Here is a 15,524-nt window from a genome sequence, read left to right as displayed (position 1 = left end):
AGAGGAATCTGAGCTTTTGCATAGTCACGTTCATTGAATAGATATCATTGAGCACCTACTGCGTGCCAGGCTCTGTGGTAGGTGTGGGAGATGCCCATGGCTTCAGAATGCCCACAGCTAAGAAGGGAACTAACACAGCATCGCGGGGACTCAGACACGGGGAGCCCGACAGCGGGGCACCTGGCATGCCTTAGGGCGCAGGAGGCGAGAGGACCAGGAAGGCTTTCCAGAGGAGACCGAGGACCTGAGGACCGATCCGCACTAGCCAGGGCGCAGGACAGGCAGAGAGGGACAGGTAGAATCCCAGGTGAGCGGACTCCCAGGCCAGAGGGAAGAAAGAGGCCAGGGAAAGTGCAACCTGAAGGCAGGAGCAGAAAAGACAAAAGAGGGGAGATAGTGCCCAGGTCCCTCTACACCACCCTCGGGCACGCGCTAACCACACTGGCAGAGCCCCCACTGCGGGACAGGCACTGTGCCGGGCGTGCGGTATCTGTGTGTTTCAAAAACACAAAAACTCTTTGACCAAAGCAGAGGCTGAGACCCAGAGAGCTCAGCAAATGTAGCCGAGGTCTCACGCGTGGCGCGGAGCAGGACGCGCACCCTCACTGGCGTGATGCCAAAGCAAGGCACCTGCGAGGTTCGTCTGCCTTAGGACCGAGGCTCCACACAATACCAGTCCCAAACAGCAGCCCCCGGCCTCAAGGTGCTAGCTCTGTCACTTCATCCTCAAAGACAGCCCAGCTTTGCCCTCATGCCTTGTCATCGCCCCCACGGCAACCCCGGGTCAGCTCTCTCCCGTGTCTCTGGCCGTCTGGCCCCTGTTCCCATCTATCCAGCCCCAAACAGCTGAAGGCAGTCCCTCCATGCAATCCAGGATTGGTATTTTTTTTTTAACGCCTTCATGCAGTTCAGTCCATTTGCAGCCTGAACAGTGACCTGGGGGCTGACTTCAAGCTTTGTCTCCAGGCCACCCCCTCCCCCTCCCTGCCACCCGTGTCCTTCACACTCCAGTCTGCCACAGCCAAGCGTGCCTCACTGTGACACCATGACGCCTAATCAGCAGCTCCTCCCCCAGCCACAAGTCAACAGTCAGCGATGCCTGCCTCCGGGGTCCCTTTCTCTCCCCTGAGCTCTGGCAATCCCGGACTGGGGCTGCTGAACCAGCCAGAGCCCAGCTCTCTCACACAGGACACAGAGACAGGTCATAAATAACTCATGGGCTGGTCCCTGCGCTCCTCCCAGGTCTCTCTGAAAGGGAGCAAGGGAGGCCTCAAACGGGAGATTGTGCAAAAGCCTGCACATTCAGACAGACTGGGGCCCTGGCCGCAGCTCAAAGGCAGACACTGTAAATTCTGAACTCTTCTGTTCAGGAAAATGCCTCCGAGCCACTGGCTTCAGCACGCGCGGCAGGAATCAGCAGGGGAATGGGTGATCCAAACAAGAGCAGAGAGAGCCTCTCAGAGACGCTTTCAGACGCACACAGGCCTCTTCTGCTGAGTTTGGCCAGGTTTCATCTATTTTTTATTAGTCTCTGCGGTCCCAACTTCGGACAACTGCTACATATTTTGACAGAGCCAAGGTTTACAAAGACACAGACAGGTGTGAATCGCGAAGCAGTTGCCCAGTAACGTAGCCTCTTCCACGGAGAGCTGTGCCTGGACCCAGAAAACTGATTCAAAGGATATGCGAGGGTATGTCTGCAAGTTTGTGGGAAAAATGGATTTAAAAGATAAGCTTATGTTCGTGCCACAAATATTTGAAACCCATGCATAGTATTGGCATAATACATGTTTTTTTCATGAACTTTTTTGAAGACCTCTTAAATGGTAAATTTTTTAAAAACACTGCACCCAAATAAGCTTATCTTTTGATTCCATTTTCAGCAAACTTTTTGAAGTTCTCGTCTATGTAGAATACCCAGATGGGGGCGATTTAATTTAAAATTACCCCTGCTTACCAGGTAGCTCAGTTTAAAATGTCTATTAGGGGACTTAAGGGAGTCAGAGGTCATGAGGGTTGTGGGGAACAGTCTACCCTGGGATGCCACAGGGCTTGGTCCCTCCCAGTCTTTATCAATCCTGGGCATGGTAAGAAAAGCAGTCGAGCACTGTTCACAGAGCTCCCCTGGGGCCCCGCCTCCTTAGGGACATTTCACAGGTGCACTTCCGAGACCCAGCAGTATCCCAGTCTGCAGGTGCTGCAGGTCCAAAGCACATCAATGTCATCTGCACCCGGCACAGAGATTAAGACTGAATCGAGTAAGACGCACACACGTCTGCGCTTGGGTTCAGATAAGCACACAAACCTAGGAAGGGGGAAACAGAAGGGCCCAGGGGAGCGAGTCCAAAATGCACGCACCATGAGTCACTGCTGTTGCGTGTCTGCTCATGAAATCATGGCCTGCGTGTGGGGCAGACGACCGCAGCTCAGGAGCTGGGGCGTGGAGCTCACTCTGTGGTGAGAGGCTTCCCCTTGGGCACCTGGCGTCAGTGCTGGGATGGGACTTGAACCCTCAGAGGGCTGCAGTTACTCACGTACGTGCACCTGGGAGTGAGCAAGCAGGAAGCAGTAGTGCTTGGCATCACGGCATATGTGGAGACGTTCAAGGGCCCAGGTGTAGGCTACAAAATGAAAGACAGGGAAAGGGTATCCTGTAGGCTCTCTGCCTCCCACAGGCCCTGCAGCATGAGTCTGTAGCATCAGGATCCACGTGGAGAAGGGGTCATGACTTCATGACAGCCTTAAGGATGCTGGGAAAATAGGTGAACAGTACAGTTGATACGTAGTGAGCCACCCGTCACTGCAAGGGATCTAGTACATGCTGTCCAGGCTGAGTCTGGGCCTTGGTGGGCCCTGGGCACGCTGGCTCCCATGAACCCCTTCTTCTATAAAAACACACACATCTACCTATGCAGTTATATTTGATGACTGCATTGGTGGGCTGACAGATGTAATCCGGGCTGCAGCCGACCCCTTTATTAGACACTGATTTCCAGTGTGGGCCCTGGGCACTGTGTCTGCTGCCCCTGTTGGAGAAGCCGGCTGTACATGCAGCCAGCTCCCTTGCCAGGGAGTGTAAAGCAGGGTCAGACGCCCACATTAGCTGATCGGATCTCTGACTTTGCCCCCCAACCCCCACCGCAGTCTAAGATCCCACGGGGTGAATTCGCTCAAAGAAGAGAGAAGTGCTCAAAACCAGTGTTTGAGACTGTAAACGTGAGTGCATTTCAAAGGGTGTTCACTGTGCAGCTGCGGCAAGGCCACTCCGTTAAAAGTATACATATGTACCCTAATTATTGCAGCTGGTAACAGCTGACACCAAGGCCAGGGGTCTTGGTGAAGATAAGGACTAGCCATCCTTTTGTTTGATAGCTTATTTCTGTTGTGCTTGCCAGAGAAGATATCACTGTAAGAAAACTAATAAAGAAAAAAATAGCAACAGAGGATCCATTCTGTCCCTTTAACTTTTATTGTGGGTGGTAGAGGTGTTCAGCCCGATTTCTGTTCTCCGTAGGATCTGGAACATTCTGTCGCAATGGACGCGGTGCTGGGAGGGCGTCCCTGGGCACGTTTGGTGTTTGCAGTGCACAGAACAATGCCTGACAAAGCCTGGCCACGCCCACAGTGGCACTGAGAACAGACATAAAGGTCCCCCTAAGGGGTCCCAGCCAAAGGAATTCAGAGCACACATGTTAAGGAAATCTCTGGGTCGACCTCTGATGGTGCCCATTGAAGGAGGATGTAAACGTGATGTCCCCAGATCAGGAGCCGTGGACACCCCCCCATCACTGGGGGGCAACAATGACGGAGAGCAAAACTTCACAAGGGACCGTCGTCCATGAATCTGTCCTCTCGTCAGTGAGCAGGAAGATTACAGCCTGCACTCGTCCCTTGTTCTAATCTTGTTTTGTTGTTTTATTTTTTTTTTTTTTTTAAAGTCAGTTTTGAACTCACCACAGTAGAATTCGTTGGAGGGATAAACGCTGTGGAGAGAAACCCCCCTCACCAGTGTAAATGTCAAAGAGGGCCCACAGGGATGCTGACGGACTCGTGGTCATCAACAGCCCCTCAGCGAAGGAAAAGGAAAACCCAGGGAGACGGCCCTGCCCTGCAAAGGGAGACAGAAACAGCACAGAAATGTGTGGATGCGGGGTGGCAAGAGTGGGGACCCGGGCCCCTCATTTTACATCCCTTGTACGGCCTGGACCCAGAAGTCCTTTCATTTAACACTCTCGCGGACAGCATACACAAGGCCATTCACCAAGCACCTCCCATCTGCCAGGCCACTGTGGGGGCCTTTGTGGGATAAAGAAGGGGGAGCGAGCTGGCCCCCATCTGGTCCACCTTCCCAGGAGTCCTCGCTTGGGAACACACCTGGATCTTCCACGTCTTCGTGTGCAAAACAAACACGCATTTCATGACACAGCCTGGGAAGAACGCTGCAGACAAAAGGAGACCAAAAACAAAACAAACAAACAAAGCAAAACACACATGAAATCAAGATAAAATCAACAAACCCCCCAAACTCTGTCCATGCTATTGACCTGCTGTCACTAAGGGAGAGACCACTGATGGTGGGACCCACATTTCATGTTGAGAGCACCCAAAAAATAATGCAAACAATACGTGAGGAGCCCAGGGCCGCCTTCTCCCCTCGGCTTCTCCCCCCCCCTCACCAGGCTCACCCCCCCCCCCCCATCTAAACGAGACCCTGGGAAAGAAAACCTCCACCCCTCATTTGTCTCTATTTCGCTTCCTCCTCCCGGTAAGCAAATGTTAGTTGTTCTCTAACCACACCGGAAAATCAGAATTTATTGTACATATGTTTGCGTTCCACTTAATAAAAAACCCTATATTTTAAGATAAACTTTGTTAGTAATTCATGAGGTAAGTGACTATTTATGCTAATCAGGCAGAAATATATTCTCAAGCATAATGCATTACATAAATTTGAATGCAAAATGTTCAATTATGAAGTAAATACAGGTAATGCAAATAATAAATTACCTCTAATAAAAATTATAAAAGATGTGTCTTCAAAGAGAGAGCGGCTTTAACTTACAACTGTGAATTGCTTAAAGAGAAAAAGAATTAATAAATGCTGAATTACTCTGATGATTATTTAACACATAATTCACCTATTCATGACGACTCGGGGTAATCAGACTGTTGTTTCAGAGCCTCCGATGTGAGGCAAGACTGTTTCCTCAGCAAGTTTGCCCTTATCAGATTATCGCGTCTGATTCTATTAATTTTCTTCCATGAATCTGCGAACAGTGATTTGTGACTTACTTACCCTGCTAACTGAAGACTGTTAAAAGGATTTATCTAACACGAGACCTAAGAACAGCGGGCGCCTCATCATTCAGTTCCTCTAAAGAACTCTTTCGCAGATCAATTCAGGTGGTTTCATAGTGAAATGGAGTGGACGCTGGTCAGCTCTGCCCTAGAAAAATCAGCTCCCAGATAAACAAAGAGTTCAGACGCCGTGTTTGATGCACCCTGTTCTCTACAGATTTTATACACACACACACACACACACATTTATGTCCGATTTTGGTGTGATGCACCTAAGCTGGTGTAACAATCAGGAAAAATATATTCCCTTTAGCTTTTAGTCTTTGTAATTTGTTCGCAAGGGTTTTACGTTCATCTTGCACGAAGTTGTTACGCGTGGACTGGCACGAAACTACAGTTGTGTTTTTGATGCTGACTCTTTCGCAACCCTTTCCGTGATTCGACCCATGGCCGCCTCCCCTCAAAAATCTTCTATAAATATTCATCGCTTTCAGAGACTTCACAGCTACTGGTTTGAATTGGTCAGTAATGACAAATGCATGGTTTCTGAATTACTGTATATTGTTCTACAGAGATTCCTGGGCTATATATAGCAAGGGGGTATTAAGCTGTAAGAAAACACAGTTCATATTGTATTTGGATTAGATTGGCTTGGATAGAAGTGAAACAAAGTTAGGGAAGAAATCTAAAGAAATGTGTCCTGCTGTAATTGTAGAGACTCAGAAACCTGAATAGTACTAATTAAAATGAGAGAGCTCGATTGTTATAAAAGAAACGCCGCTAACAGAGAACTGTAAATGTTTAGACACCCCTGTGAATCACTAAATAATAAAGTAAAAGGGACAAAAGTGAGAATTAAGTTGTAAGCCCGAGAGAGCACCAGGGCTACACATCTGAAAAATAGTCCTGATCCTCTCTCTCTCTCTCTTTTTTTTTCCCCAAGAGAAAACGAGAGAACTATAAAAGAATCTACAATAAGAGAAAGAAAAACACCCTAGCTTGACAGCAGTGCACAAAAATAAACCCTAGAAAATGCGCAGATGATAATACAGCAACCGTGCCAAAGATGGGCATTTCTAGAAATGATGTGTGCTGGAGACGACTGGGTATGCGGCCGCCGCCGATCTGTAGGGCCCCAGCTTCCTCACTAGCCAACTTTGTTTAAAAAATATTGTTTATTTACAAGTGCAGAAGTTTCAATGTCCCTAGCCAGAAATGCTTTTTTCTTATTTTTTTTTTTGGGGGGGGGGAGAAGCATGGATCATACCTTAGAGCTGTCAACAAAAATATGTGATTTTTAAAATTATCCTAAACCCCCAACTTATACACAAATTTTACATTATATATATTTATACATACATAAACTTCAGACACTTGTGTCTAATTTTTTGTTGTTGTTGTTTAAATGTAGAAAACGATGGCTCGGGACAATGCAGTGTCCCTGCATTGAGGCAGAGGATATGGAGTGCACCTAGCAGCTTCCCCTAACTTCATCACTAGGTGAAATACTAGGTGAAAAGCCGGGGAATTCGGAGACAATCCTCACCCCTTCTCCCGGCTCTGTGCCCTACAAAGCCAGAACTGCTTCTACAAACAACTGGGCGCAGGCCCCTGAGGACCAGCACCGGCCCTGCCAACCTCCCGGGGCCTCTCCCAGCAGGGATGCCCGGGTCTGCTGAGACCCAGGGCGACAGGCCCCGCGCGGCGCAGGCTAGGGCTGCCCCGGTCTACGCAGCCTGCAGCCGCAGGCCTGGCGATCAGCGGCGAAGCCCGCCGCCGCGGGTGGGTGCGAGCGCGCCAAGCGCCGGGTTCAAGAAGCCGGCTTACTGTAGGACCGGATGTCAGAAGTCAGGTTTCCCGGGAATTACTTTGCAGGTAAACAACTTTGTTTCAGCGCACTTCATCTTACCGCCCAGAGTTAGAGAACTTGACTTCTCTCCAGCGCGCCGCGAAGCCCGCTGCAAACCCAGCCCGGCTCTGGGCTGGGCCTGTTACTGGGGGGGTGATGGGGTGGGGTTGGGGGGACCTGGGAGACGGGGTGCTGGGGGGCGCGGGGGGACGCGCGCCAAGAGGGCTCGGCCGCAAGGACTCCGCGGGCTGCTGTGGTCCGGGGCCTGCGCGCCCGGTCTCCCGCCCCTTGCGTGCGAGGCCCGGGCCGCCCTCCGCCTGCGGACCCACGCCGCCGCGCGCCCGCCGCCTGCGGACCCACTCTGCGCGCCAGCCCGCCCGGGGCAGGCAGCTTCTCCCCGCCGCGGCGGAACCGGCCGCGCATCGCCGTCCACTGACCTTTGCCGAAAGGTGGCGCTGTTGAGGCACAAACCAACCGGGTCCAACAATAGTTCTAGCTCTTCGATCCTCCTGCGGGCTTTTCAGAATTAAAAAAAAAAAATTTTTTTTTTTAAATGCATCCCTTCCTAGCGTTTCCCCCCCTCTCCCGCAAAGTCAAATAAATACGATTAACGCCCAATGCGTCTCATTAATTGCACAAATAGTGCCAACTTTCAAGCGGGCTGCCCGGTGTCGCAGACGCGGGGTAAGCTCCCAGCAGTGTCTCTCAATCCCAAATGAATCCCCGCGTCTCCGACTGGCCTATCGCTTTAAAATCTTAGAAACAGACTTGTCGGGTTCTTTTTCTTTCTTTTTTTTCCTTTTTTTTTTTTTTTTTTTTTTTTTTTTTTTGCTTAAGCTTTAAAACAATCGATTGAGAAAAACTAAACCGGTTATTAGCATTTCCAGTGGGGAGGGAGGGGAACGCCCCCCTACTTCACCCCCACTCCAGATTTCCAGGTCCATCCGAGAAAAAGTGGCTTAAAATTTAACCCTTTGAGGGTAGCCCGTGTGGACTGGGGTCTTGCCGCGGGCAGGTCTGGAGGAATTCGGCCAAACGCTCGCAGGGCCTGGTTAAAACTGGGGGGCCCAATTTCGGCAGGGGGCGGCTGAGCCGACCGGGGCTGGGGGTGCGAGTCTCGGAGGCCACGCTCTGGCCGGGGTCGGGAGCCGAGGACCCAGCACCCTCCACGCTACTTCCAGCTCCCAGAGTTCCAGCCGCGGCCGCACTCCCTTGCCAGGGGCGCGCGCGCCTGCGGCCGGGGGCCTACACCCACGGCCCCAGCTCACCCATCGCCTGTGGAAGACCACTGTGCCGGGGCCGCTCCCTTCCCCAGGACCCCTCCAGCTCCCCCAGGCCGGCGCGCAGTGGAGCGGCGTCCTGCGCGCAGCCCCTACCCCAGCGCGGCGCGCGTTACCCGCGCACCGGCACCGGGAGAGGGACAGAGTTGGAGCCAAGTTTGAGCGCGGAGCACTGCAGAGCTGTCCAGGGAAGCAGGGTCCCCCAGCCGACACCTGGATGCCAGAGGTGCAGCGAGGAGGAAAAGCCGAAAGGCCGACGCGCGGCGCTGGGGACTGGGTGGGAGGTGGCAAGGCCGGGGAGTCCGGCGAGTGCCAGCGCCGGCCGCAGAGGGTGAGCGGGGGAGGGGGCCAGAAGGCCGGCCGGCCCCTGTCGCGCTCGGGAGGAGAAGCGATCGGTGCTCCGGGGCCCGCCCGAGCTCCCGCAGCCCCTCTGAAAACCCCTACCCTTCTTGCGCCAAACTTTGCGCGGGGCCTGGCTCGCGCGCCCGGGGAGCGCGGCGCGGCAAGGGTTAAGCCAGCCCGTCCCAGCTGACAGTCAGCTGATTGGGCCCTGATTGACAGCTCCGAAAAGTTTCCTTGTTTCTATACTATTATGCTAATCGCCGCCGCGCTCGCAGCCTGCCATTGGCCCAGAGTGCCAGTCAATTTCCCATTTGGGCCTGACGTCACGAGTGCTATAAAACTCAGCAATTGCTTTAAACTCTTCTTGCTGGATCACAGGGTTTAAAATCTTTTTTCATCTTCGCGCTGTAGCTCGGGCCGCTCACCCGCTCGGCCACCCCCTTGGCTCTTCTGCCTCGCCTTTGCCCAGGACTTCGCGATTTTGCTTTTGAGAGAGAGAGAGAGAGGGAGAGGGAGAGAGAGAGAGAGAAACAAGGCAAGAAGGAACTTAACTCCTCGCTCCCTTCCCTCCAGCCAGGCTGCACCTCTGTCTTGCACTGTGCACAGAGGGAGCGAGAGCGAGGGAGAGGAGAGAGAAAGAGGAAAAAGAGAGCGAGCGAGCCAGGAGACGCGGAGGCGAGAAGCATGAAGCGTTAACTCCCCCGTGCCAAGGCCCGCAGCGCCCGGACAGCGCCCGCCGCGCCTGCAGCCCCGAGCGGCCGCCGCGCGCGCCCCGGCGAGCCGAGCCCTCCTTATGCAAAGCGCGCAGCGGAGCGGCGAGCGGGGGACGCCGCGCACCGGGCCGGGCTCCTCCGGCTTCGCCGCCGCCGCCGCCGCCGCCGCAGCTCGCCGAGGACCTCCCCCAGCCTGAAGCCGCCGGCCCGGCGCGCACGGAGGCGAGCAGGCGAGGAGGGGCCGGGGCGAGCGAGCGAGCGAGCGAGTCCCTTGGCGTGAGCAGGCGGGGAGGGAGGGCGGGCGCGGGGGGCGCGGGCAGGGCGGGGGGGCGTGTGCGCGCTCGGAGGTTCCGGGCCAGCCGCCGGCGCGCGAGCTAGAAGCGCCCCAGCCCGGCAAGCTGGCTCACCCGCTCGCCGCCCAGCACAGCCCGCTGGCCCCTCTCCTGCAGCCCATCTGGCGGAGCGGCGGCGGCGGCGGCGGCGGCGGCAGGAGGATGGCGACGGAACTGGCGATGAGCAACTCCGACCTGCCCACCAGTCCCCTGGCCATGGAATATGTTAATGACTTCGATCTGATGAAGTTTGAAGTGAAAAAGGAGCCGGTGGAGACCGACCGCATCATCAGCCAGTGCGGCCGTCTCATCGCCGGGGGCTCGCTGTCCTCCACCCCCATGAGCACGCCGTGCAGCTCGGTGCCGCCTTCCCCCAGCTTCTCGGCGCCCAGCCCGGGCTCCGGCAGCGAGCAGAAGGCGCACCTGGAAGACTACTACTGGATGACCGGCTACCCGCAGCAGCTCAACCCCGAGGCGCTGGGCTTCAGCCCCGAGGACGCGGTCGAGGCGCTCATCAGCAACAGCCACCAGCTCCAGGGCGGCTTCGATGGCTACGCGCGCGGGGCGCAGCAGCTGGCCGCGGCGGCCGGGGCCGGCGGCGGCGCCGCGCTGGGCGGCAGCGGCGAGGAGATGGGCCCCGCCGCCGCCGTGGTGTCCGCCGTGATCGCCGCGGCCGCCGCGCAGAGCGGCGCGGGCCCGCACTACCACCACCACCACCACCACGCCGCGGGCCACCACCACCACCCGACGGCCGGCGCGCCCGGCGCCGCGGGCAGCGCGTCCGGCTCGGCCGGGGGCGCGGGCGGCGCGGGCGGCGGGGGCCCGGCCAGCGCCGGGGGCGGCGGCGGCGGCGGCGGCGGAGGCGGCGGCGGCGGCGGCGGCAGCGGCGGCGGCGGCGGCGGGGGCGCGGCGGGGGCGGGGGGCGCCCTGCACCCGCACCACGCGGCGGGCGGCCTGCACTTCGACGACCGCTTCTCCGACGAGCAGCTGGTGACCATGTCGGTGCGCGAGCTGAACCGGCAGCTGCGCGGGGTCAGCAAGGAGGAGGTGATCCGGCTCAAGCAGAAGAGGCGGACCCTGAAAAACCGCGGCTATGCCCAGTCCTGCCGCTTCAAGAGGGTGCAGCAGCGGCACGTGCTGGAGTCCGAGAAGAACCAGCTGCTGCAGCAGGTCGACCACCTCAAGCAGGAGATCTCCCGGCTGGTGCGCGAGAGGGACGCCTACAAGGAGAAGTACGAGAAGCTGGTGAGCAGCGGCTTCCGAGAAAACGGCTCGAGCAGCGACAACCCGTCCTCTCCCGAGTTTTTCATGTGAGTGTGCCACGCAACCCCAGCTAGCCACCTCGCCAGGCGCCGCGCGCGGGGGTCCGGCCCGGGGGTGGGCTTGCGCTCGCCACCGCCGCGCCCCTCCCCTGCCGAGCCCCCGGCCCCCACGCGCGCGCGCGCGCACACACACACACATACACTGACATACACGCGCACACACATACACTGACACACACGCGCGCACACACACACACGCGCGCACGCACGCACGCAGCCCGCTCCCAGGTGGTGCTGCTGCTGGTGGCGGCGGCGGCTGTTTTAAGTTGGGGAGGGAAGGGGTTTCTGGCCCACGGATTGCCAATCTGAAAGTCTCCATAACCTGCTAGCTTGCTGGTTTTTTTTTTTTTTTTTTTTTTTACAACATCCTCCCTCCCCCCACGACTTGCACAATGTTCAAAGATCTCTGCGGAGCCCTTGGAGTGAACCATTGCTCACCTTTGAAGCCTGCATCATTCACCTGGTTTTTTTTGTTTTGTTTTGTTTTGTGTTTTTTGTCCCCCCCCACCACCACTTCTTCCCTCTTCAGTTCATGAGCTGGTGTTCATTTTCTGTGTGTGTTTTATTTTGTTTGGATTGTTTTTTTTTTTTTAATTTTACTTTTTTGGAGCTTGCTGTGTTGCCCAACTTCCACCCTCACTCCCTCTCCACTCATCTCCTCCGAGATAAAAGTTTTTTTTTTTTTTCTCCTCCTGAGTTCTTCATGTGAGATTGAGCTTGCAAAGGAAAAAAAAATGTGAAATATTATAGACTTGCAACGTGCTGAGTTCCTTCGGGGTTTTTTTTTAAGCATTGTTATGCTAAACTAGAGAAAAAATCCTCCTGAACCTGCCACAATCAAGCCTGCATCCACCTTGGGGTATGACTTGTGAGCTTTGGCCTTAGGATGCCAAAGCTGAGAGTTCTGTCTGCCATTTAAAAGAAAACTCATTCTCATCTCATGCATTATTATGCTTGCTACTTCGTCTTAGCAACAATGAACTTTAACTGTTTCAAAGACTTTATGGAAAAAAAGACATTATATTAATAAAAAAAAAAGCCTGCATGCTGGACATGTATGGTATAATTATTTTTTTCTTTTTTTTTTCCTTTTGGCTTGGAAATGGACGTTCGAAGACGTAGAGCATGGCATTCGTACTTTGTTTTAGTGCCTCACGACTTTTTTGAGTTCAGAACAAAAAAGTGCAACCCTAGAACCTTCTTCCCATGAAAGTTTGCATCTGCTCCCAAACTGCTTTGAGTTCCTCAGAACTTCAGCCTCCATTGTCAGTGCACTGAAGGCATTCCTGTCACAGATACCAGAATGGGTTACCAATTTAACATGGCAAACAGGAAAGAACTCGAATGTTTTCTTTTTATTAAGAATGATGCCCCACTCTGGGGACTAAAATCGTGCTGTTGCCAGAAAGCAGTCTAAAATTTATTTAAAAAAAAAAAAAGAGAGAGAGAGAGAAATCTGCCCCATTATTTTTGGTTTGTTTTATTTTATTTTATTATTATTTTTTTTTTTTTTGGCTTTTGGTCATTGTCAAATGTGGAATGCTATGGGTTTCTAGTATATAATTTAATTCTAGTTTTTATAATCTGTTAGCCCAGTTAAAATGTATGCTACAGATAAAGGAATGTTATAGATAAATTTGGAAGAGTTAGGTCTGTTTAGCTGTAGATTTTTTAAAAGATTGATGCACTAAATTGTTTACTGTTGTGATGTTAAGGGGGGTAGAGTTTGCAGGGGGACTGTTTAAAACAAAAGTAGCGTATACAGCATGTGCTTGCAACTTCAACCTAAGTTGGGTATGTGTAGTCTTTGCTATACCACTGACTGTATTGAAAACCAAAGTATTAAAAGGGGAAACACCCCTGTTTATATCTGTAGGGGTATTATTTTACATTCAAAATGTATGTTTTTTTTTTCAAAATTAAAGTATTTGGGACTGAATTGCACTAAGATATAACCTGCAAGCATATAATACAAAAAATTTGCAAAACTGTTTAGAACGCTAATAAAATTTATGCAGTTATAAAAATGGCATTACTGCACAGTTTTAAGACGATGCAGATTTTTTTACAGTTGTATTGTGGTGCAGAACTGGATTTTCTGTAACTTAAAAAAAATCCACAGTTTTAAAGGCAATAATCAGTAAATGTTATTTTCAGGGACTGACATCCTGTCTTTAAAATAATGAAAAGTAAATCTTACCACAATAAATATAAAAAAATCTTGTCAGTTACTTTTCTTTTACATATTTTGCTGTGCAAAATTGTTTTATATCTTGAGTTACTAACTAACCACGCGTGATGTTCCTATGTGCTTTCCTTTCATTTTCAATTCTGGTTATATCAAGAGAAAGAATAATCTACAATAATAAACTGCATTTTTTTTTGATTCTGTACTCAGTTTCTTAGTGTACAGTTTAACTGGGCCCAACAATTGCATGAGGAGGGTAAAATGCATCCTTTTCGCCTGTGCAAGGACTGGTGGAGGAGCAGCGAGGCAGTCATGCAGGGTCAAGTCAGAGGCTGTTTTGCGAGTTGCTGAGGCTGGCCCCCTGTGGAAATTAGTAATATTTCATACAAATGCATATTATGGTCTCTCAATTTTTTTTTTCTTCCTGAAGTTTTCAGTTTTCAAATCCGTTGAACCATCATTACCCTTTGGGGTTGGGGGGGGGGGCGGTCAGTGGTGCTGGACTTTGCAAACAAGGCCCCACACTTGTGAAATCCAGACACAAACCTGTCTCAGAAAGGGGAGGCAGCAAGTGTGGCCCTGGAAGTGGCTTGAGCATTTCCTGGGACAGATAAACTGCGATTGCCTTTTGGCTAGAACTGATTGTTTTTCCTTCTCTTCCACACCGTGATTTTCTTGTTAGCAAGACCTGACAAGATGGAATATAAACACTTTGGACAAATCAAAGTTGTTTGTTTTTGTTTTTACTTTTTTCCTTTAACTTTGAAGGTCAGTGGCCTTAAATAGGAAAAAGAAAGTCCACCTCTGACTTATGTAACTCCAAGTACGTATCAGGTATAACTGTGGCATCAAATCATATTTCACTGTGAACACTGGTAGAGTGCTTCCCCAGTAAGGCAGGCCGGTAACGATTTCAGATCACGTTAGCCCCAGGAATATAAGCAGAAAATAATGCTTTCGTGGAATAAAGGCTGTGCTTTGTTTGCTTTATGGATATTAACCCCAAAACAGGCTGGTCTGGAAGCTGACTTAGAGATCATTTGGAAAGATTGGAGCCATCTTCAATAGCAGGCCTCCTAACATTGACCTATTTTAAATGGACACGAATTCATACCACTGGTGTTATAAACTCATGCAGCTTGCACTCTTCCTCAACTTCCCCCCAGAGCCCTGGTAGAATGTGAGACAAAGCCAGCACTGTTGTGAAAATGTAGCCAAACACGGATGACTTTTGTTTCAGTTTGTTTTCCATTCTTAAAAAAAAAAAGAAAGAAAGAAAGATAATATTGCAACTCTGAACGAAGCCTTACTTTGAAGAAAACAGGTTGTGCTTGGTGCTGTTGAGCCCTGGCCAGTTTATCATCTGGCCTTCCTGTCTCTCGCACAGAACACGCAGGCAGTGTTTACGCGGTGCCTTTGACCTTCCGTGCTATGCCAGTTTGGATATGGCTCCCGAATCCACACTTAATTTTGCTTAACGGAAGTTTTAACAGTAAGCCTACTCCCATGTGCTGGAAGTTAGTCGCTCTGGGCTTCAGAGAATTTTTCCCCCTCTGCTCACAGCTGGGAGACACCCAGTCTCTCTCCCTCCCTCCCTCCCTCTCTCCTCTCTCTCGCTCTCTCTGAAGAAGTAGAAATGGAGACATCTGTTGTATAGGAAGCTTAGCATCCCATGAAGGATTTTGGGCAAACATTCTCAAAATAAGGGTGATAGCTGGGGTGCAGTCCCCACAGTGTCTCACAGAGCATGGGGCCTGGAGTGGGAGGAAAATACGTTTATGCAACAATTAGGCACTTGGATAGGAAACTGTAAGGCAGTTCAATACCATAAGGCAGTTTGGGCCCCAAAACAGCAGAAAAGGAAGTGGAAAGCACTGGTAGAAATGGGCGTGGCTGGCTGGCTTTAAGAAAAGATGAACTCCTAGTGAAAGGCGCTTTTAAGCAGCAACAATTACTAAGAACTGAAAAATAGGGTATGGGTGGGAAACATGAGTGCATGCTCCTCTTTTTACAAAGAACCCCTACATCCCGCAGAGGGGCACTTCATTCCAAGGAAGTCTCCAAATTAAGAAAAAAAAAATCATAAACATAAACTAGCTTTCCTCTGACACTGCATCTGAGTCTTTGTCCAAATAGTGTTAAAATTCCGTGCATTCCAGTTACAGAATGGACCCCGTCGGTGGAATATACCACATTTGCT

General features: G+C 51.8%; 1 protein-coding gene and 1 long non-coding RNA gene across 9 annotated transcripts in view; one reads left to right on the top strand and one right to left on the bottom strand.

Annotated features, from left to right (window-relative positions):
* Position 1: 1 nt before the first annotated feature.
* On the bottom strand, positions 2-8,966 carry LOC133747960 (uncharacterized). Of its 7 annotated transcripts, none has more exons than XR_009864423.1 (6): positions 8,872-8,966; positions 7,585-7,663; positions 5,297-5,446; positions 5,008-5,074; positions 3,955-4,439; positions 2-2,621 (listed from the first exon to the last, which is right to left on the bottom strand). It is a non-coding gene; the product is annotated as an uncharacterized LOC133747960 (long non-coding RNA). The 7 variants fall into 7 exon arrangements; XR_009864422.1 differs by lacking the exon at positions 2-2,621 and having other exon boundaries at positions 3,447-4,108; positions 4,375-4,439; XR_009864424.1 differs by lacking the exon at positions 2-2,621 and having other exon boundaries at positions 3,447-4,439; positions 5,297-5,459.
* An 840-nt stretch (positions 8,967-9,806) lies between these two features.
* The window catches only part of MAF (MAF bZIP transcription factor), a 335,480-nt gene continuing 329,762 nt past the window's right edge, over positions 9,807-15,524 (top strand). For both annotated transcript variants that reach the window (XM_062175788.1, XM_062175787.1), the window contains exon 1: positions 9,807-11,124. In XM_062175788.1, coding sequence (XP_062031772.1) covers positions 9,977-11,124 — 1,148 coding nt within the window. In that variant the 5' untranslated portion in view covers positions 9,807-9,976. The remainder of the gene's footprint in view (positions 11,125-15,524) is intronic.

The sequence above is a fragment of the Lepus europaeus genome, chromosome 19, assembly GCF_033115175.1.
Source record: "Lepus europaeus isolate LE1 chromosome 19, mLepTim1.pri, whole genome shotgun sequence".
Lineage (NCBI taxonomy): Eukaryota > Metazoa > Chordata > Mammalia > Lagomorpha > Leporidae > Lepus > Lepus europaeus.
This window is presented reverse-complemented; position numbering and strand designations above follow the sequence as displayed.